This window comes from Microcaecilia unicolor, chromosome 8 (assembly GCF_901765095.1).
Source record: "Microcaecilia unicolor chromosome 8, aMicUni1.1, whole genome shotgun sequence".
Classification (NCBI taxonomy): domain Eukaryota; kingdom Metazoa; phylum Chordata; class Amphibia; order Gymnophiona; family Siphonopidae; genus Microcaecilia; species Microcaecilia unicolor.
The window spans coordinates 95616216-95638342 of NC_044038.1; the positions used below are offsets into that span (position 1 = coordinate 95616216).

General features: G+C 44.8%; 1 protein-coding gene across 2 annotated transcripts in view; it reads left to right on the forward strand.

Annotated features, from left to right (window-relative positions):
• NPHS1 (NPHS1 adhesion molecule, nephrin) overlaps positions 1-22127 on the forward strand; it is a 387780-nt gene that overhangs the window by 338072 nt on the left and 27581 nt on the right. For both annotated transcript variants that reach the window (XM_030213102.1, XM_030213103.1), the window contains one exon: positions 11953-12067. In XM_030213102.1, the coding sequence (XP_030068962.1) occupies positions 11953-12067 (115 nt within the window). The remainder of the gene's footprint in view (positions 1-11952; positions 12068-22127) is intronic.

Sequence of the window (22127 nt, forward strand, 5' to 3'; positions counted from 1 at the left end):
AGGAGAATGACTAAAAAGGGAATTGTGAGACTAAAAGATACTGCGAACCGCTATGTGGATAATGATGAAGAAAAAGCAAATTTGCTAAATAGATACTTCTGTTCTGTTTTCACAGAAGAAAATCCTGGAGAAGGACCGCGATGGACTGCAAAAAGTACAAATGAGATTGAAGTGGATAGAACACCGTTCACGGAAGAGAGTGTGTATGAACAACTTGAAAAGCTAAAGGTGGACAAAGCCATGGGACTGGATGGGATCCACCCTAGGATATTGAGGGAGCTCAGAGAGGTTCTGGCGGGTCCTCTTAAAGATTTGTTTAATAAATCCTTGGAGACGGGAGAGGTTCCGAGGGGGCGGATGTGGTCCCTCTTCACAAAAGTGGTGATAGGGAAGAAGCTGGAAACTACAGGCCGGTAAGCCTCACTTCGGTTATTGGAAAAGTAATGGAAGCGATGCTGAAGGAAAGGATAGTGAATTTCCTGGAAGCCAATAAGTTGCAAGATCCGAGACAACATGGATTTACCAAAGGGAAATCGTGCCAAACGAACCTCATTGAGTTCTTTGATTGGTAGACAGGAGAATTGAATCAGGGACGAGCTATGGACGTAATCTACTTAGATTTCAGCAAAGCTTTTGACACGGTTCCCCACAGGAGGCTCTTAAATAAACTGGATGGGCTGAAGATAGGACCCGAAGTGGTGAACTGGATTAGGAACTGGTTGACGGACAGACGCCAGAGGGTGGTGGTGAATGGATTTCGCTCGGAGGAGCGAAAGGTAAGTAGTGGAGTGCCTCAAGGATCGGTGCTGGGGCCGATTCTGTTCAATATATTTGTGAGTGACATTGCCGAAGGGTTAGAAGGTAAAGTTTGCCTATTTGCGGATGATACTAAGATCTGTAACAGAGTGGACACCCCGGAGGGAGTGGAAAACATGAAAAAGGACCTACGGAAGCTAGAAGAATGGTCTAAGGTTTGGCAATTAAAATTCAATGCGAAGAAATGCAAAGTGATGCACTTAGGAAGTAGAAATCCACGGGAGACGTATGTGTTAGGCGGGGAGAGTCTGATAGGTACGGGCGGAGAGAGGGATCTTGGGGTGATAGTATCTGAGGATTTGAAGGCGACAAAACAGTGCGACAAGGCGGTGGCAGTAGCTAGAAGGTTGTTAGGCTGTATAAAGAGAGGTGTGACCAGCAGAAGAAAGGGGGTGTTGATGCCCCTGTATAAGTCGTTGGTGAGGCCCCACCTGGAGTATTGTGTTCAGTTTTGGAGGCCGTATCTTGTTAAGGATGTAAAAAGAATTGAAGGAGTGCAAAGAAAAGCTACGAGAATGGTATGGGATTTGCGTTACAAGACGTATGAGGAGAGACTTGCTGAACTAAACATGTATACTCTGGAGGAAATGAGAAACAGGGGTGATATGATACAGACGTTCAAATATTTGAAAGGTATTAATCCGCAAACGAACCTTTTCCAGAGATGGGAAGGTGGTAGAACGAGAGGACATGAAATGAGATTGAAGGGGGGCAGACTCAAGAAAAATGTCAGGAAGTATTTTTTCACGGAGAGAGTAGTGGATGCTTGGAATGCCCTCCCGCGGGAGGTGGTGGAAATGAAAACGGTAACGGAATTCAAACATGCGTGGGATAGGCATAAAGGAATCCTGTGCCGAAGGAATGGATCCTCAGGAGCTTAGTCAAGATCGGGAGGCGGGGCTGGTGGTTGGGAGGCGGGGATAGGGCTGGGCAGACTTATACGGTCTGTGCCAGAGCCGGTGGTGGGAAGCAGGACTGGTGGTTGGGAGGCGGGGATAGTGCTGGACAGACTTGTACGGTCTGTGCCAGAGCCGGTGGTTGGGAGGCAGGGCTGGTGGTGGGGAGGTGAGGATAGTGCTGGCCAGACTTATACGGTCTGTGCCTGTGCCAGAGCTGGTGGCTGGGAGGTGGGGCTGGTGGTTGGGAGGCGGGGATAGTGCGGGGCAGACTTATACGGTCTGTGCCCTGAAGAGCACAGGTACAAATCAAAGTAGGGTATACACAAAAAGCAGCAAATATGAGTTATCTTGTTGGGCAGACTGGATGGACCGTGCAGGTCTTTTTCTGCCATCATCTACTATGTTACTATGTATGTTACTATGCAGACTATGAAATATTGCAGGAAGACCTTAGGAAATTCGAAGACTGGGCATCCAAATGGCAGATGAAATTTAATGTGTGGACAAATGCAAGGTGATGCACATTGGAAAGAATAATCTGAATCATAGTTTCCTGATGCTAGGGTCCATCTTGGGGGTCAGCACTCAAGAAAAAGATCTAGGTGTCGTCATAGATAATACATTGAAATCTTTTGCTCAGTGTGCGGCAACAACAGCCAAAGAAGCAAACAGGATGCTAGGAATTATTAGGAAAGGGATGGTGAATAAGACCGAAAATGCTTTAATGCCTTTGTATCGCTCCATAATGTGTCCATACCTTGAGTAATGCATTCAGTTCTGGTTGCCATATCTCAAAAAATATACAGCGGAATTAGAAAAGGTTCAAAGAGTGACCAAAAGGATAAAGGGGATGGAACCCCTCTCTTATGAGGAAATGCTTAAGAGGTTAGAGCTTTTCAGCTTGGAAAAGAGACAGATGAGGGGAGATATGATTGAGGTCTAAATTATGGGATGAAGCAGGAAAGCAAAAAAGGATTTAGAGAACTATAGTTAATTGGATGTATTCCTTTCTCAGGTTAGCTAGCATGTGGGGACACAGAGACCCTGATCAATACAGCCTTTTTTGGCTTATGCCAACACGGCGCTTGATGCTTTCCAGTGCTATAGGGGGTGGTTGTAGTTGATTCCATGATAAAATGGAGGAAAACCTCCATATGTCATAAGGAATTAAGGATATTAACCTGTGGCTTGTGCACATGGCCTCTCGATTTGCGTTTTAGAAATGTTAAATAGTAGTAGTAGTAGACCAGTGGGAATGGTGCTGGAAAGGCTTTGGTGTCCCCCACTGGGGCCAATCGCTCGTTTCACTCTTTCGGGTTGGGCATGCTTGTTCATAACATAGTTCACAATTCACCATCCACTAGGTGGTTGAGGGAGATTGTTGAAAGAAAATTAGGTGAGGAGAGCCATTTGGGTCGGATAACAGGCCCTTTTGGTTCCAAGGCCTTTCCTGACAATGATACTGTCACCATTGGCAGTGATCCCTAAGAAGGAGCTCAGGAAGTACAGATTGATTCATAACCTCTCTCACCCATCTGGTCTGTCATTCAGTGATGGTATCCTGAAGGAACTGTGTACGGTGCAATATGCTTCCTTTGATTGTGCCCTAGGACTCATCCGCAGGTACAGAAAAGGGGCCAGGTTAGTGAAAGTGTATATAACTGAATCTGCCTTTCGGCAGTTGGTGGTTCATCCTTCCTCCTTTCCATTGTTGAGCTTCAACAATGCATTCTGTTTTCACAAGTGCATGCTCATGGGCTGTTCTATTTCATGTGTGTACTTTGAATTGTTCAGCTCATTTGCTCAGAGGGCAGGCCTTGACAGCATAGTCCACTACCTAGATGACTTCCTATTTGTGGACTGCAGACAGGAACTCATGTATACCTTTATTGAGGTGGCTGGCCATTTTGGGATACCTTTGGCTGAAGTCAAGACAGAGGGTCCAGTTCCTATTATCACCTTTTTGGGTATTGAAATCGATTCAGTACAGATGGTTACTAGATTGCTGAAGGACAAAGTAGAGCAGTTAGGTGACCTCAGTACTTCTGTTCTTGGTGCTAAGAAAACCACTCTATGTACTGTCCAGTCCTTTTTGGGTAGTTTAAATTTTGCATGTAGAGTCATTACGATGGGCTGAGTCTTTTCTCGCAACTTGCCTTAGCAACAGCTAGAATTAAGGGGCCTCATCGTTTTGTGCGTTTGTCGCCAGGTATCGGGATAGATCTCCATATTTGGCTGGAGATCTTGGGTTCTTTTAATGGGACCTTAGCAGTGCAGAGGAGTTCAGTGTCAACCTGGAATTGTTCATGGATGCAGCCAGTGGTTTGGGTTTTGGCATATACTGTAAGGATTCGTGGTGCACGGCATCTTGGCCTACATCCTGGCCTACATCCTGGATAGAGGACGGTTTGACAAAGAATATCACCTTTCTTGAGTTTTTTCCATTTGTGGTAACTTGTGAGATTTGGCCAGGCAGGTTGCGGGACAAGTGGATCCTTGTGTGGTGTGATAGCAAAGGGGTGGTGGAGGTTGTGAACAAGCAGGTGGCGAGTTGTTTGCTGGTGAACTTCCTAGTCAGGAAAGTGGTCCTATGCTGTTTGAAACTTAACCTATACATTAGAGCTAGACATGTCCCAGGAGCCACTAATAGGATTGCTGATGCTCTCTCTCATTTCCAGTTCAATCTGCTCTCTCTCATTTCCAGTTCAATCTGTTTCAGACCCTCACATCAGACATGGACGTGAAGGGAGTGCCAATGCCAGTTCATTTATGGAGATTGGGGAGACAAAGGTTTGAGCAATGCTGAAAAACTCTGTAGCACTATCAACTTGGTCGGCCTATATTGCGAGTTTTGAAAAATCCTTTCTACAGCATGGTGACTGGAATACGAGGCCGATGGTGGATGCCATATAGGCAGAGTATGATAATCTAAGGGCGCAGTTGTCAGACAGGTGGCTGGTTTTGCTTTTTTCTGTATGGCCTTTGGTTGGGGGAATCTAGTCTTTGGCTTTCATGGGCATCGGATGTTTGCAGGGTGGGAGAGGATTCACCCTACCATGCCAGATTCTAGATGACCAATTACAAACAATCTGTTGGCCTCTGTATTTTCCAAAGGCATTTGACAAAGTACCTCATGAAAGACTCCTGAGGAAATTAGAGTTATGGGATAGGAGGTAATGTGCCTCCTATCCCATAACAGGGAGTATGGTTAAATGGTTAGTATTCTCAATGGAGAAGGGCAGATAGTGGGGTTCCACAGGGGTCTGTGTTAGGATTGCTGCTTTTTAATATATTTATAAATGTTCTAGAGATGGGAATAACTAGTGAGGTAATTAAATTTGCTGATTACAGTTATTCAATGTTGTGAAAAATTGCGAGAGAACCTTACAAGACTGGGAGACTGCATCCAAATGGCAGATTACATTTAATTTGAGCAGGTGCAAAGTGATGCATGTTGGAAAGAGGAACCAGACTATAGCTACATGATGCAAGGTTCCCTCCTTTTCATCTCAAGCTTCTTGCTCAACTCCTCTTTATGCTGGTGGTTTGGGCACTGTCTGTGATCCAGGCAATAATGCCCTTGCTTTCTCCCTTTGACTGGGTTGTTTCTTCCAGATGCAGCTGGTCGAGTGTGGTCTATTTGAATTATTAGACATTCGTATATTCATTGGCTGGCCACAGAGCTCCACATTGGCTGGACTGTAGCCATTTGGGCATGGCGCATTGGGGGATATAGATCTTTTGGCTTGGGGAGCGAGGCATGCAGTGGTGCCAGCTCTTCCTGCTCCTGTATTATCTGCAGTCTGAGCCCAACACCCACACCTGATGATCATCCACCTGGGAGGAAATAATTCGGACAACTGGACTGGAAAGCGACTTATAGACACTGTAAAGAATGATTTAAAAGTCATAAAGTCTTGGTACTCTTCTTCCTGGGTGGTTTGATCTGACATCATTCCCAGGCCTGCTCATGTAGCACTGCAGAAGTGGACTCGGGGGTATGGTAAAAATCAACAGGCTGGTTGGGGCTTGGCTGTTGGCTCAGGGGGGCTATCAGCTTAGACATGATTGGGTGGGCACATGATGTCATTGGCCCCTGCGGCGGACACCCGAGCTACAGGGGTTATAGCTCATGGGGGGATAAGCCATAATAATAAGCAAGGGTCAAGTTTTGATTATCATGGTAGGTTATCATGCAGCTAGACTCATATTCAGCAAAACAAAATATGAAAGTGCTAAGCCCCTACGAGAGAAACTACACTGGCTCCCACTGAAAGAACGCATCACGTTCAAAATATGCTCACTAGTTCACAAAATCATCCATGGTGATGCACCAGCTTACATGTCAGATCTAAAAGACCTACCACCCAGGAATGCCAAAAGATCATCCCGAACATTCCTTGATTTGCATTTCCCAAACTGTAAAGGTCTAAAATACAAACTAATGCACGCGACAAACTTTACCTACCTGAGCACACAGTTATGGAACGCACTACCGCGCAACTTAAAAACGATCTACGAGATAACGAACTTCCGCAAACTACTGAAGACCCATCTCTTTAACAAAGCATACCACAAAGATCAACCAATATGAATATAAATAACTCCTTTACATCTATTTAGAACTGTATTTTAATATCTGCTTGTTATCCTATTATTATGTTTTATCATTATCATGTTGTACAAGATCCTTCTGTACCACTAAATGTCTTTTTAATATATTTCCACTACTCATGATGTATTGTAAGTCACATTGAGCCTGCAAAAAGGTGGGAAAATGTGGGATACAAATGCAATAAATAAATAAATAGGTTGCAAGACCCCGGTGAAAGGGCAGGGAGGCCCCTGCTTGCTCCAAGGATCTAGCTTTCAAAGTGGGGCTGGGGGAGTGGAGATCATTGGAGATGGAGCGTCAGAGGTAAGGCAGTCCCAGTTCCAATGGTTAATAAATAGTACACCTTGTTAAGAGGGGGGGGAAGGGAAATGGGACTTGATATACCACCTTTCTGAGGTTTTTGCAACTACATTCAAAGCGGTTTACATATATTCAGGTACTTATTTTGTACCAGGGGCGATGGAGGGTTAAGTGACTTGCCCAGAGTCACAAGGAGCTGCAGTGGGAATTGAACTCAGCTCCCCAGGTTCAAAGTCCACTGCACTAACCACTAGGCTACTCCTCCACTCCTTAACACCTGGAAGCTTTGTTAGTCTGGTGTGCCTGATGGTATGGGGACTCTTGCTAGGATACAAGCTCCTGTACTTCCGGGACACACATTATATAGTTGGAATTTGAAAATAATATTTTAGCTAGAAAATTAAGTAACTAACATTCATTTTTTAACAAACATGAACAAATGTGGAAAATAGTTTGAAACTTGTTCAACTTATTTTGGAAAAGGTTTCTCTCCTATATACTTAAAACACTAAGCATATAGCAATTTTTCTAGTACTTTACTCTGAAATTCTATAAATAGTGGAAACAGTAGAAATTAATTGAAACTGCTGTGTCTCAAAATAATAGAAATAGTATAGTTCAGTTCACCTGGTTCTCTACCTCAGATTGAGATTCTTCCCAAGTAAAGGGAAGTCCACTCTCCTGTGAACATGTGTCAGATATCTTGAAGTTACTATAGACAGGTTGCAGGGTCAAGCAACAGGCATGTCTTCCCATTGATCCCTGATCCTCCTGGATTCAACTCCTAGAGTTGTTTGAATTTTCTCCTCTACTATGATAAAGGAAATCTGTAGCTTTCATGTCCCCTACCTCAATGCAAGCGGCATCCTTGGGCTGCACAGGGTCCCGTCGACACGCACACTTGATTGGCACTGCCCTGAGCCATGTGTGTGTAGTTCTTCTCTGGGTTTGTTCAGAGAGCTGTGGTAGCAGGCTCCTTAATTACTTTGCTTCCATGCACCTGTATCTGCTCTCTCTCTCTCTGCCTGGCTTCCAGGCTCCTTGATTGCTTTGCTTAAACCCACCAGGGTCTGCTCTCCCTCTGCCTGGCTTCCCTTGTTTCTCTCCTATTGGTCTTCCGGTTCCTCCTTCCCCTGCTCTTGTCCTATGGCTATGCTCCTTCTCCCTGCTGGTTCCTGCTAATGTCAGACACCAGCACTTTATCAGCTAAGCTCTTCCTGGACTCCATGCTTCGGCTTCTACTTTGGTAGGTGTTACTTGGTCAGTAGTTTGCTTCTTCTCTACTTTGACCCTCATTGCTGACTTTGCCTGTACCTGGATTACTCTCTTGACCTGCTGCCTGCCTACTGACGTTGCCTATGCCTGGATTACTCTCTTGCCTGTTTGCCTACTGACATTACCTGTGCCTGGATTACTCTCTTGCCTGTTGTTTGCCTATTGACATTGCCTGTACCTGGATTACTCCCCTGCCTGCTGCTTGTCTGTTCCTGGATTACTCCTCTGCCTGCTGCTTGTCTGTTCCTGGATTACTCCCCTGCCTGCTGCTTGTCTGTTCCTGGATTACTCCCCTGCCTGCTGCTTGTCTGTTCCTGATTACTCCCCTGCCTGCTGCCTGCCTATTGACTTAGCCTGTACCTGGAACACTCTCTTGCCTGCTGCCTGCCTGGCCGATATGTTCACCACCCCGCTTCCAGCTCCGTCTCGTAATTCCTGCAGGCCACCCGCACCTAGGGGCTCAACCTCTGGGGAATGGCGGTCAGTGCAGGTGAAACTCGGGGTTGTCCGGCCGCCAAGCAGAACCTGGTCTGAGGACCGGGCTCAGCAGCGCTCTACTTGGTACAAGAACTCACCAGTCTGACAGTAGCTCTCCTTCTGCCTCTGGCTCCTCAGTTTAATAAATAAAAGAAGTTATAGCAGCCTAGCCCACTAGCACTCTAAACTCAAAGTCCTGGATTTCAAGCGTGCCGACTTTAGTAAAATGGGGGAATACTGAGGAAGGAGATGATGGGCTGGGAGGACGTACAAGAAGTGGAAGGGCAGTGGTCCAGGCTGAAAGAAGTAATAAATAGGGCCACAGACCTTTATGTAAGGAGAGTAAATAAAAGCAAGAGAAAAAGGAAACCTATATGATTCTCCAAGCAAGTGGCTGAGAAAATAAAGGCTAAAGAGTTAGCGTTCCAGAAATATAGAAAATCTCAAGAAGAGGAACACGGGGAGGAATACCGGATGAAACTGAAAGAAACCAAGAGAGAGGTACGACTAGCGAAGGCGCAAGCGGAAGAACAAATGGCTAGAAATGTAAGGAGGGGCGACAAAAATTTCTTCAGGTATATTAGTGAAAGGAAAATGACTCAAAAGGGAATTGTGAGACTAAAAGATACAGCGAACCGCTATGTAGATGATGAAGAAAAAGGCAATTTGCTAAATAGATACTTTTGTTCTGTTTTCACTGAAGAAAATCCTGGAGAAGGACCGTGAGGGACTGGCAAAAGTACACCTGAGAATGGAATGGATAGAGCACCGTTCACGGAAGAGAGTGTGTATCAACAACTTGGAAAGCTAAAGGTGGACAAAGCCATGGGACCGGACGGGATCCATCCCAGAATATTGAGGGAGCTCAGAGAGGTTCTGGCGGGTCCTCTTAAAGATTTGTTTAATAAATCCTTGGAGATGGGAGAGGTTCCGAGGGATTGGAGAATGGCGGAGGTGGTCCCTTTTCACAAAAGTGGTGATAGGGAAGAAGCTGGAAATTACAGGCTGGTAAGCCTCACTTCGGTTATTGGAAAAGTAATGGAAGCGATGCTGAAGGAAAGGATAGTGAATTTCCTGGAAGCCAATAAGTTGCAAGATCCGAGACAACATGGTTTTAACAGAGGGAAATTGTGCCAAACGAATATCATTGAATTCTTTGATTGGGTAACTGGAGAATTGAATCATCGACATGCTATAGACGTAACCTACTTAGATTTTAGCAAAGCTTTTGACACGGTTCCCCACAGGAGGCTCTTAAATAAACTAGATGGGCTGAAGATAGGTCCCGAAGTGGTGAACTGGATTAGGAACTGGTTGACGGACAGACGACAGAGGGTGGTGGTAAATGGAGTTCACTCGGAGGAGGGAAAGGTGAGTAGTGGAGTGCCTCAGGGATCGGTGCTGGGGCCGATTCTGTTCAATATATTTGTGAGTGACATTGCCGAAGGGTTAGAAGGTAAGGTTTGCCTATTTGCGGATGATACTAAGATTTGCAACAGAGTGGACACCCGGGAGGGAGTGGAAAGCATGAAAAAGGATCTGAGGAAACTAGAAGAATGGTCTAAGGTTTGGCAATTAAAATTCAATGTGAAGAAATGCAAAGTGATGCATTTAGGGAGTAGAAACCCATGAGAGACTTATGTGTTAGGCGGTGAGAGTCTGATAGGTACTGAGGGGGAGAGGGATCATGGGGTGATAGTATCAGAGGATCTGAAGGCGACGAAACAGTGTGACAAGGCGGGGGCCGTAGAGAGAAGGTTGCTAGGTTGTATAGAAAGAGGTGTGATCAGCAGAAGAAAGGAAGTGTTGATGCCCCTGTACAAGTCATTGGTGAGGCCCCACCTGGAGTATTGTGTTCAGTTTTGGAGGCCGTACCTTGCGAAGGATGTTAAAAAAATGGAAGCGGTGCAAAGAAAAGCTACGAGAATGGTATGGGATTTGCGTTCCAAGACGTATGAGCAGAGACTTGCTGACCTGAACATGTATACCCTGGAGGAAAGGATGAATAGGGGTGATATGATACAGACGTTCAAATACTTGAAAGGTATTAATCCGCAAACAAATCTTTTCCGGAGATGGGAAGGCGGTAGAACGAGAGGACATGAAATGAGATTGAAGGGGGGCAGACTCAGGAAAGGTGTCAGGAAGTATTTTTTCATGGAGAGGGTGGTGGATGCTTGGAATGCCCTCCCGCGGGAGGTGGTGGAGATGAAAACGGTAACGGAATTCAAACATGCGTGGGATATGCATAAAGGAATCCTGTGCAGTAGGAATGGATCCTCAGAAGCTTAGCCAAAATTGGGTGGTGGAGCAGGTGGGGGAAGAGAGGTTGGTGGTTGGGAGGCGAGGATAGTGGAGGGCAGACTTATACGGTGTGTGCCGGAGCCAGTGATGGGAGGCGGGAAATACTGCTGGGCAGACTTGTACGGTCTGTGCCCTGAAAAAGGCAGGTACAAAACAAGGTAAGGTATACACATATGAGTTTATCTTGTTGGGCAGACTGGATGGACCAAGCAGGTCTTTTTCTGCCGTCATCTACTATGTTACTATGTTACTGTGATACAATGACTTTGCTTGCCAAAGACAGGAAACTGCCTTGGGGCATACTATTTATACCAGTCAGTTCTCCCTTCATTTCGATGAATTCAGCATTACATCACTGACATGGGAAGCTTGTAAACACTGGAACATTCTGAGTGGCAAAAGTCACCTCTTAAGTCACTAGGGGCATCTACATTACCTATTTTCCATTCTTGGCCCCTTTGTATAATCCTTCTCATTCAATGACCTATGCAAGCTCCTTCCTCAATACCCAACCAGCTTTAATCTCCCTCACTCATTTTGACCCCTCCCTAAACCTCAGCCTTCCCCACTTTAAGTGCAAGCAGCAGAATGCAGGGCTGAGGATGCCAACACAGGGATAGTGACAGAGTGTGTGCATGTGTGCTCAGCATTTCTTCAGTTTCAAGTTTATTCAGTACTTAATATACTGGTTAGGAGAAAACCATCTCCTCAGTTGTCATGCTGTCTCCTTTACTTGTACAGCAGCTTCCAAAAGTCAGCAAAAGTAATGCAAGTAGGTGAGGTAGTAGGTCTGCCATGGGGCCAGTGAGCAAATATGGGCACACTACTTCAGCATCTTCATGGTGTGCATTGTCAGCCCTGTATTTTACTTCTCAGTCAGGTACATAAGAACATAAGTATTGCCATACTGGGAAAGACCAAAGGTCCATCAAGCCTAGCATCCTGTTTCCAACAGTGGCCAATCCAGGTCAAAAATACATAGCAAGATCCCAAAAAAGTACAAAACATTTTATACTGCGTATCCCAGAAATAGTGGATTTTCCCCAAGTCCATTTAATAATGCTCTATGGACTTTTCCTTTAGGAAGCTATCCAAACATTTTTAAACTCCACTAAGATAACCGCCTTTACCACGTGTCCCTTTCACCAGCTGAGATTTTTGAGCACACGTTAGCGATAACGGTATCGAAGCACAATAGTTGAGATGGAGAAGTTGATGAAAATCTGAGCATTTTATTTAGGCTGCCTGTACTTGTTCTCTTTTCAGGACAGCTCATCAGACGCTGGGCTTTATTACTATCCCATAAGAGATTACAAACCCTCCCTGATGATTCACCATGAAATGACAGAGGGGGAAACAGATGACACACAGAGCTTCCAAGGTTGGTGACCAGATTTTATGCAACAGCTTCAAAAACCTAGACTTAGCCAAGAAAACAAATCATGACCAGGCCATAGTTGATGTTTTTTTAGTGAAATTCTCAGCAAACTGTGATTGTGACAGGTTCCTAATGAGAAGGGCAGAATTTTGTTAGTTGTCCAATGGAGTCAGCAGTTCAGCAGCGAGAGGGGTGCTATCCAGTCTTTTGCATTGAGTGTCACATGTATGATTATCTCCCAGTTGGTGAGATGTCATATGTGTGTGCCCGATACAAAGAGCTCCTACCTCTCAGAGAATGTGTCCATTCACTTGAGGCTAGAGTAGCAGACTTGGTGGAGCTGAGGAAGACAGAGAAGTACATAGAGGAGACCTACAGGGATGTTGTAGAGAAGTTCCACCTCCAGTCTGGTAGCCCCTGTGCTACTTTGGAGGAGGAAGGTCTACTAGAAGGAGAGCACCACCTTGGTGAAATAGGAAATACTCCTATAGCCAGGACTTGCCCACCAGGGGATGTACTATCCTCTCGCACCGAGGATACATCTCCAAGTGCTGACCGGGACGGAAAGGTTAGGACAGCTGTTGTAGTTGGCAATTCGATCATTAGGCATATAGATAGCTGGGTGGCTGGTGGATGTGAGGATCGCCTGGTGACTTGCCTGCCTGGTGCGAAGGTGGCGGACCTCACGCATCACCTAGATAGGATTTTAGATAGTGCTGGGGCGGAGCCGGCTGTCTTGGTACATGTGGGTACCAATGACATAGGAAAATGTGGGAGAGAGGTTCTGGAAGCCAAATTTAGGCTCTTAGGTAGAAAGCTCAAATCCAGATCCTCTAGGGTAACATTTTCTGAAATGCTACCCATTCCACGTGCAGGGCCCAAGAGACAGGCAGAGCTCCAGAGTCTCAATGCGTGGATGAGACAGTGCAGAGAGGAGAGTTTTAGATTTGTTAGGAACTGGGCAACATTCTGGGGAAGGGGGAGCCTATTCCGAAAGGATGGGCTCCAGCTTAACCAGGGTGGGACCAGGCTGCTGGCATTGGCATTTAAAAAGGAGATACAGCAGCTTTTAAACTAGAAACAGGGGGAAGGCCGACAGTCGCTCAAAAGTGCATGGTTCGAGATAAGGTATCTTTCAAAGATATCGCCAAAACAACTACTACTTATCATTTCTATAGCGCTACTAGATGTATGCAACGCTGTACACTTGAACATGAAGAGACAGTCCCTGCTCGACAGAGTTTACAATCTAATTAGGTCAGACAAACAGGACAAATAAAGATAAGGGAATTACTAATGTGGGGATGATAAAATACAGGTACTGAACAAGTGAGTAAGGGTTAGGAGTTAAAAGCAACATCAAAAAGGTGAGCTTTTAGCCTAGATTTGAATATGGCCAGGGATGGAGCTTGACATACTGGCTCAGGATGTCTATTCCAGGCATATGGTGCAGCAATATAAAAGGAACATAGTCTGGAGTTAGTGGTGGAGGAGAAGATGGTGCAGATAAGAGAGATAAGGCCGACAGTCACTCAAAAGCGCATGGTTCGGGATATGGTACCTTCCAAAGATATCACCAAAACAGGGAAGATAGGGTATCCTGATAGTGAGGTTGCAAAAGAGACCGTAGTAGATGTCCTTAAATAAAAATAAAAATCAGAAAAAAGATTGCAAATTAATACTGTCAAGTACTAAGCATCATGTAAATAGGAACAAACATAGTTTGAAATGTGTATATGCGAATGCCAGAAGCCTAAGAAATAAGATGGGGGAGTTAGAATATATTGCACTAAATGAAAAATTAGATATAATAGGCATCTCTGAGACCTGGTGGAAGGAGGATAACCAGTGGGACACTGTCATACCGGGGTACAAATTATATCGTAGTGATAGGGTGGATTGAATTGGTGGAGGGGTAGCATTGTATATTAACGAGAGCCTTGAATCAAATATATTGAAAATTCTGCAGGAAACAAAATACTTCTTGGAATCACTGTGGATTGAAATTCCATGTGTAAAGGGGAAAAGGATAGTGATAGGACTGTACTACCATCCCCCTTGGCAGGATGAACAGACAGATGCAGAAATGTTAAAGGAAATTAGGGACACGAACAAACTGGGCAACACAATAATAATGGGTGATTTCAATTACCCCGATATTGACTGGGTAAATGTAACATCGGGACACGCTAGGGAGGTTCCAGAGGATAACCGTGAAATTATAGACCGGTGAGTCTTGATGTTGGTGCCGGGCAAAATGGTAGAGACTATTATTAAGAACAAAATTACAGAGCATATTCAAAAGCATGGATTAATGAGAATGTCAACATGGATTTAGTGAAAGGAAATCTTGCCTCACCAATCTACTACATTTCTTTAAAGGGGTGAACATGTGGATACAGGGGAGCCGGTTGATATTGTGTATCTGGATTTTCAGAAGGCGTTTGACAAAGTACCTCATGAAAGACTCCAAAGGAAATTGGAGAGTCATGGAATAGGAGGTTGTGTTCTATTGTGGATTAAAAACTGGTTAAAAGATAGAAAACAGAGTGTAGAGTTAAATGGACAGTATTCTCAATGGAGAAGGGTAATTAGTGGGGTTCCCCGGTGCTCTGTGCTGGGACCACTGCTTTTTAACATATTTATAAATGACCTAGAGATGGGAGTAACTAGTGAGGTAATTAAATTTGCTGATGACACAAAGTTCTTCAAAGTCATTAAATCGCGGGAGGATTGTGAAAATTTACAAGAGGACCTTACGAGACTGGGAGACTAGGCATCTAAATGGCAGATGACGTTTAATATGAGCAAGTGCAAAGTGATGCATGTGGGAAAGAGGAACCCAAATTATAGCTACGTCATGCAAGGTTCCACATTAGGAGTCACGGACCAAGAAAGGGATCTAGGTGTCGTCGTTGGTGATACGTTGAAACCTTCTGCTCAGTGGTAGCTGCGGCTAAGAAAGCAAATAGAATGTTAGGTATTATTAGGAAAGGAATGGAAAACAAAAATAAGGATGTTATAATGCCTTTGTATCGCTCCATGGTGCGACTGCACCTCGAATATTGTGTTCAATTCTGGTTGCCGCATCTCAAAACAGATATAGTGGAATTAGAAAAGGTGCAGAGAAGGGCGACAAAGATGATACAGGGGATGGGACGACTTCCCTATGAGGAAAGGCTAAAGCGGCAAGGGCTCTTCAGCTTGGAGAAAAGGCGGCTGAGGGGAGATATAATAGAGATCTATAAAATAATAAGTGGAGTTGAACGGGTAGATGTGAAGCGTCTGTTCACGCTTTCCAAAAATACTAGGACTAGGGGACATGCGATGAAGCTACGATGTAGTAAATTTAAAACAAATCAGAGAAAATTTTTCTTCACTCAACGTGTAATTAAACTCTGGAATTCATTGCCAGAGAATGTAGTAAAGGTGGTTAGCTTAGCGGAGTTTAAAAAAGGTTTGGACGGCTTCCTAAATTAAAAGCCCATAGACCATTATTCAATGAACTCGGGGAAAATCCACTATTTCTGGGATAAGCAGTATAAAATGTTTTGTACATTTTTGGGATCTTGCTGGGTATTTGTGACCTGGATTGGCCACTGTTGGAAACAGGATGCTGGGCTCGATGGACCTTTGGTCTTTCCCAGTATGGCAATACTTATGTACTCCAAGTCACTCCGAAATGCACAACAGTGTGTGGGAAAGGCCATGAAGGTAGATCCTGTACCAAGATATGCCTGGCCAAACTGTATCCTGAAGGGCGGCCTGAGAAGGCAATCAAAATGTATGTCATCATAGATGAGCAGAGCAACCAGTCCCTTGCAAGGTCAGAGTTTTACGACCTGTTTGAGATCCAGCAAGACTACTCCTCATATAGCACCAAAACTTGTGCAGGAGTTGCACAAATGTCGGGGAGAGTAGCAAGCGGCTTTGTGATAGAAGCAATGAATGGAAGCACCAAGTCACGATTAACTGCAACAATTGAATGTGACCAGATTCCAGATGATAAGGATGAGATTCCTACACCAAAGGTTGCTTGGAACCATCCCCATCTGATGCCAATCAACTTGCACCTTTAGATCCAGATGCTGAAATCTTACCCTTGCTGGGCCGAGATGCACCAGAACTCCTGGAGATCCATGAATCGTGCAAGGGTCCACGTGGTGCTCCTTATGACCAGCGTCTCGACCTGGGGTAGACAATCGTGGGCAAAGTCTGCCTCAACCAATTGAGAAAAGCAAATGTCAATGAGCTCTTCACCAGTGTTTTAGAAAATGGGTGCACTTCACTGTTTGAAGCATGTAACAACCACCTAACTACCAAAGAGGCTCCTGTTTACAAAGAGAGGGGCATTGGCTCAACACTTTATAAAACCATCTCCGCAGCAGATTTAGGAGAACATCTGGGAAGTTCAGTGTTCCAGACCACCAAAGATGATGACAAACCTGGTTTCTCCATAGAAGATAAAAAATTCTTGAATATTATGAACAAAGAGCTTAGAAAAGATGAGTCAAACAGCTGGGTGGCACCCCTCCCATTCCATAGGCCCAGGTTTTGACTCCCAAACAGAAGTTATGCTCTCTCCCGACTTGTCTCATTGAGGAAAACCTTGAGGAGGAAACCAGAGACGAGGCAACATTTCATAACTTTCATGCAGAATATGCTCATCAACTGTCACGCAGAGCTGGCCCCACCATTGAAAGAATGAAGAGTGCTGGTACCTACCTATCTTTGGGGTATTCCATCCTCAGATACCACAGCAAATCCGAATCATGTTTGATTCTAGTGCCCAGTTCCATGGCATCTCACTTAACATTGTGCTGCTTACTGGGCCCGACCTAACCAACAGCCTACTGGGAATCCTAATCCGCTTCAGGAAAGTACCTATTGCTGTGACGGCTGACATTCAACAAATGTTCTACTCCTTCACTGTTCACGAAGATCACAGAAATTATTTAAGGTTCCTGTGGTTCCGTGAGGATGACATCAACGGAGATGTGGTTGAATACAGGATGCGAGTCCATGTCTTTGGGAACAGCTCATCACCAGCAGTGGTCACTTACAGCCTTAGACGAACTGCAAGAGAAGGAGAGAAAGAAAATGGGGCTGATGCCAGACAGTTTGTAGAGAGAGACTTCTATGTGGATGATGGGTTGAAGTCCTTGCCTACTGAAGCAGAAGCCATCGACCTGCTGAAAAGGACACAGATGATGTTAGCGGAAGCTAATTTGAGGCTCCACAAAATTTCATCTAACAGTGCCAATGTAATGAAAGCGTTTCCTACAGTAGATCATGCCACAAACTTGAAAGATCTAGAATTAAGAGTGGATACACCCCCATTACAATGCAGCCTTGGTCTAAATTGGGACCTGAAGACAGACACCTTCATCTTCCGGGTCTGTATGCAAGAGAAACCGTACACCCAACGAGGGATCTTGTCTATAGTGAATAGCCTCTATGACCCACTAGGATTTGTGGCACCAGTCACCATCCAAGAGAAAACATTGCTTCGTGAACTTTCTTTGAGCTCAAATGAATGGGATGCTCTACTACCACAAGAAAAGATGCAAGAGTGGAACACATGGAGAAACTCTCTAAAGACACTTGAAGAACTTCACATCCCACGGACCTATGCCTCCATGTCCCTCGTGAATGCTTGTCACAAAGAGGTGTGCGTCTTCTCTGATGCCTCAGAGAAAGCCATAGCTGCAGTGTCATACCTTATAACCAAAGATGCCTGCGGCAATGTTCAGATGGGATTCATCTTCGGCAAAGCCAAGTTGGCCCTGCAGCCTAGTCAGACTGTGCCATGCCTAGAACTTTGTGGTGCAGTCCTGGCAGTAGAAATAGCCAAACTGGTTGTACAGTTAAGTTCTATACAGATAGCAAGGTTGTACTTGGCTATATATACAACCAGAGTAGAAGATTCTATGTATACATGAGCAATCGGGTAGAACGCATCCGAAGATCTACCAGACCTGAACAATGGCACTACGTATCTTCTGACCAGAACCCAGCAGACCATGCCACAAGAGTTGTCTCAGCGGCGTACCTAGCACAAATGACATGGTTAACAGGGCTGACTTTTCTCACAGAACCAGCAAGCGACCCTCTAACTACAGTGAACTCCTTTGAATTAGTGAACCCTGAAGACGATGTGGAAGTTCACTCAGTTGTAACCACCCTCGCCACAAGTATTTCAATTAATGATAACCTGGGGGCTCACTGCTTTAAGCGATTTTCGCGATGGGTGACATTGAAAAAAGCCATAGCCCATCTTATCCACATCACACGTTCTTTCCAGCAAAGACCTGATAGTAGAGTAAACAGGTGTCACCACTGCCACCTTTACAGCAAGCCCTTGGCAGTAGAAGAGTTTGTGCAAGCAGAGAAGGTAGTCCTGCATAGTGTGCAGCAGGAAGCATATGCTACAGAGTTTCAGTGCATCAGTAAAGGGAAGAACATTCTGAAATATAGCCCCCTTTGGAAGCTAAACCCCTATAAGGATGAGGATGGTTTGCTAAGAGTAGGCGGTCATCTCACCCATGCCAAAATAGACAAGAATGAAAAGAATCCTCTGATTATCCCAGGTCGACATCCAGTATCCACCCTGCTCGTGCGCCACTACCATGAGCAAGTTAAGCATCAAGGTCGACACTTTACCAAAGGAGCAATCAGGGCCGCAGGCGTGTGGATCGTCTGAGCAAAGCATTGTTTCACTGCAGTCATCCACAAGTGCGTAAAGTGCCATAAGCTGCAGGGCAAACATCAGGATCAGAGAATGGCAGACTTGCCACCTGAAAGGCTGAGCGTTGACCCAGCATTCACCTATGTGGGGTTGGACATCTTCTGGCCATGGTCAGTTATCTCACGACGGACCAGAGGAGGAAGTGCGAACAGCAAGCGATGGGCTGTTATGTTCACGTGCATGAGCATATGCGCTGTCCATACTGAAGTGATAGAGTCGATGGACACTTCGAGCTTCATAAATGTGCTTAGAAGATTCTTCTCAATCCATGGTCCAGTTAAGCAGATCCATTCTGATTGTGGATCCAACTTCATTAGTGCTTGCAAAGAGTTGAAAATAAACTCAGATAAGATTAACGATTTGTCCATTGGAAAGTACCTGAATGATCACCACTGCACATGGATATTCAACCCTCCCCATGCTTCACATATGAGAGGAGTTTGGGAGCGCGTGATTGGGCTCGCTCGCCGCATCCTTGATTCTATGCTATCATAAAAAGAGACTAACCGCCTCACCCATGAGGTTTTGACTACTTTCCTAGCAGAGGTGTCTGCCATTATCAATGCAAGACCTCTAATTCCAGTGTTCTACAATCCAGAGTCGCCTTTGATCCTGACTCCAGCCACGCTCCTAACACAAAAGATAGGTGTACCACCAAATCTGCCCGGAGACTTTGATGAAAAAGATCTGTGTAGACGTCAATGGAGACAAGTCCAAAGTCTTGCCGACATCTTCTGGAGCAGATGGAGGCAAGAGTACTTCCTGACCCTACAGATTCGCAGTAAATGGCAGACCAGTAAGACTAACATACATGAAGGTGACATTGTCTTACTCTAGGACAACCAGACTCAACGCAATGATTGGCCCCTGGCGTTAGTCTCCAAAACCATTCTCAGTGCAGATGGAAGTCAGAAAAATTGAAGTCAGAACTGTGAAACAAAGAACAGCAAAGAACTTCTGCAGATCCATCACTGAAGTTGTGCACCTTGTACCGCATGAAGAGGCATGAGCTCAGCGAGTCATCATCTACCCATGAAGACCAGAGACTCAAAGACTTTTTCTCTCTCTTTTGTGTATAGTGTTGTTGTTGTTGTCTGTCTCTTGTTGCAGGTCCTGAGTGGTGAAGAAGATGACCCTGTAGCTGACAGATAGCCTGAATACAGATAATGGACTTTGCATGTTATTAAGCTGTTAAAGTGTAATAATAGTAATAATGGTATCTAGCGATACCAGGCGGAGAGTGTTCTGTTCTCTGATAGCCTTTCCTTGGTTGTGATGTGGCTCTGGGGTGAGTGTGACACTTTTTCTGTTATGCTCACTGCAGAGTCACATTAGCAATACGTTATGGTGGGTGTAGTTATAGGGCAATGTAATTCCACTTGCCTGTCTGTTTAGAACTGTTAAATGATTGCTTAAGCTGTTGCCAATTGGTAAGCTCTGTTCCCTTTGGTGGGTTTCCCCCCTGCTTACTGGGTCAGAGCGTCCCTGTTTTATTCCCTCTAGCCATGAGGTAGTTGCCATCTTGTAAGACAGCTCAGAACCCTTTCTTGTGTTACCCTTGGTTAGTGCACTTAGTTTTTACCTTGTATGTTGCTGAAAAAGGGCATTGTACACCATTCTGCCAGCTCTGAGCTACTGTTAATCTCAGTACCACGGAGACTCTGTGCCAGTGGGCAGAACCTCTGATCTGCAGTTAACTGTGAGCAAGCATTGTTATTCAATAAAGGACTTTTCAGAGAGATAGAGTCTCCAGGTGTGAACTGGTGTGCCAAGGTTGTACGGCAGGATATAGGACTTATAGCAACAAGTCTTAGAGGCCTGCACACACCTTTATCCACATGTTTGTTCACCCCTTCAAAGAAATGTAGTAGATTGGTGAGGCAAGATTTCCCTTCACTAAATCCATGTTGACTTTGTCTCATGAATCCATGCTTTTGAATATGCTCTGTAATTTTGTTCTTAATAATAGTCTCTACCATTTTGCCCGGCACTGACGTCAGACTCACCCATCTATAATTTCCCGGATCTCCTCTGGAACCTTTTTTAAAAACGGCGTTACATTGGCCACCCTCCAATGTTCCTATACCACGCTCGATTTTAAGGATAAATTACATATTTCTAACAATAGCTCCGCAAGCTCATTTTTCAGTTCTATCAGTACTCTGGGATGAATACCATCCTGTTCAGGAGATTTGCTACTCTTCAGTTTGTAGAACTGCCCCATTACATCCTCCAGGTTTACAGAGAATTCATTAAGTTTCTCCGACTTGTCAGCTTCGAATACCATTTCCGGCACTGGTATCCCACCCAAATCTTCCTCGGTGAAAACCGAAGCAAAGAATTCATTTATTCTCTCCGCTACGGCTTTGTCTTCCCTGATCACCCCTTTTACTCCTCGGTCATCTAGTGGTCCAACCGATTCTTTTGCCGGCTTCCTGCTTTTAATATACCTAAAAAAATTTTACTATGTGTTTTTGCCTCCAATGCAATCTTTTTTTCGAAGTCCCTCTTAGCTTTCCTTATCAGCGCTTTGCATTTGACTTGACATTCCTTATGCCGTTTCTTATTATTTTCAGTCAGCTCCTTCTTCCATTTTCTGAAGGATTTTCTTTTAGCTCTAATAGCTTCCTTCACCTCACCATAGGCACCGACTCCGTGGGTGCTGTGGGTGCTTGAGCACCCCCAATATTTTCAAACCTGCCCTCCTTGCTTTCCTGCCGCTCAGCCAGCTTAAAACTCATTTTACCTGACTGAACGGCAGTGAAAGAAGCAGAGTACAGGCTCCGTCTTCAGCAGCTTTCTCCTTCCCTCAGCGTCCCCCCTTGCGTAAACAGGAAATGAGGGCGGGACCACAGCTGGGAGGGAAGGAGAAAGCTGCTGAAGACGGAGCCTGTACTCTGCTCCTTTCACTTCCATTCAGTCAGGTAAAATGAGTTTTTGGTTGTTGTTTTGTTTTTGTTTTTTTTAAGTTCTGAATCACCAGTTATTTTAATATAAAGGTCTACAAATTATGCTTGCAAGGCATTAACAGTGATTCACAGGTTATCTGTAATTTGTTGTAAATTGATGCATTTCATTTGCTGTTACACAAGTAAAGAAGATTGAAAAATTTGCCCTAAACTGTCAAACCTAACATAGTAGCTGTGCAGATTGACTTTAACCACTGGCTGTATGGGAATCTGTGAAATACTTGTTATGCTGTAATTTTACATACTCAATTTTCAAATCAACACAGCAAAGTGACAAACATGGTTTATTCTTCTGTATGCCCGGGGGTCAACAATTTGCATCCTAGGAGAATTGGAAGCCAGTCAT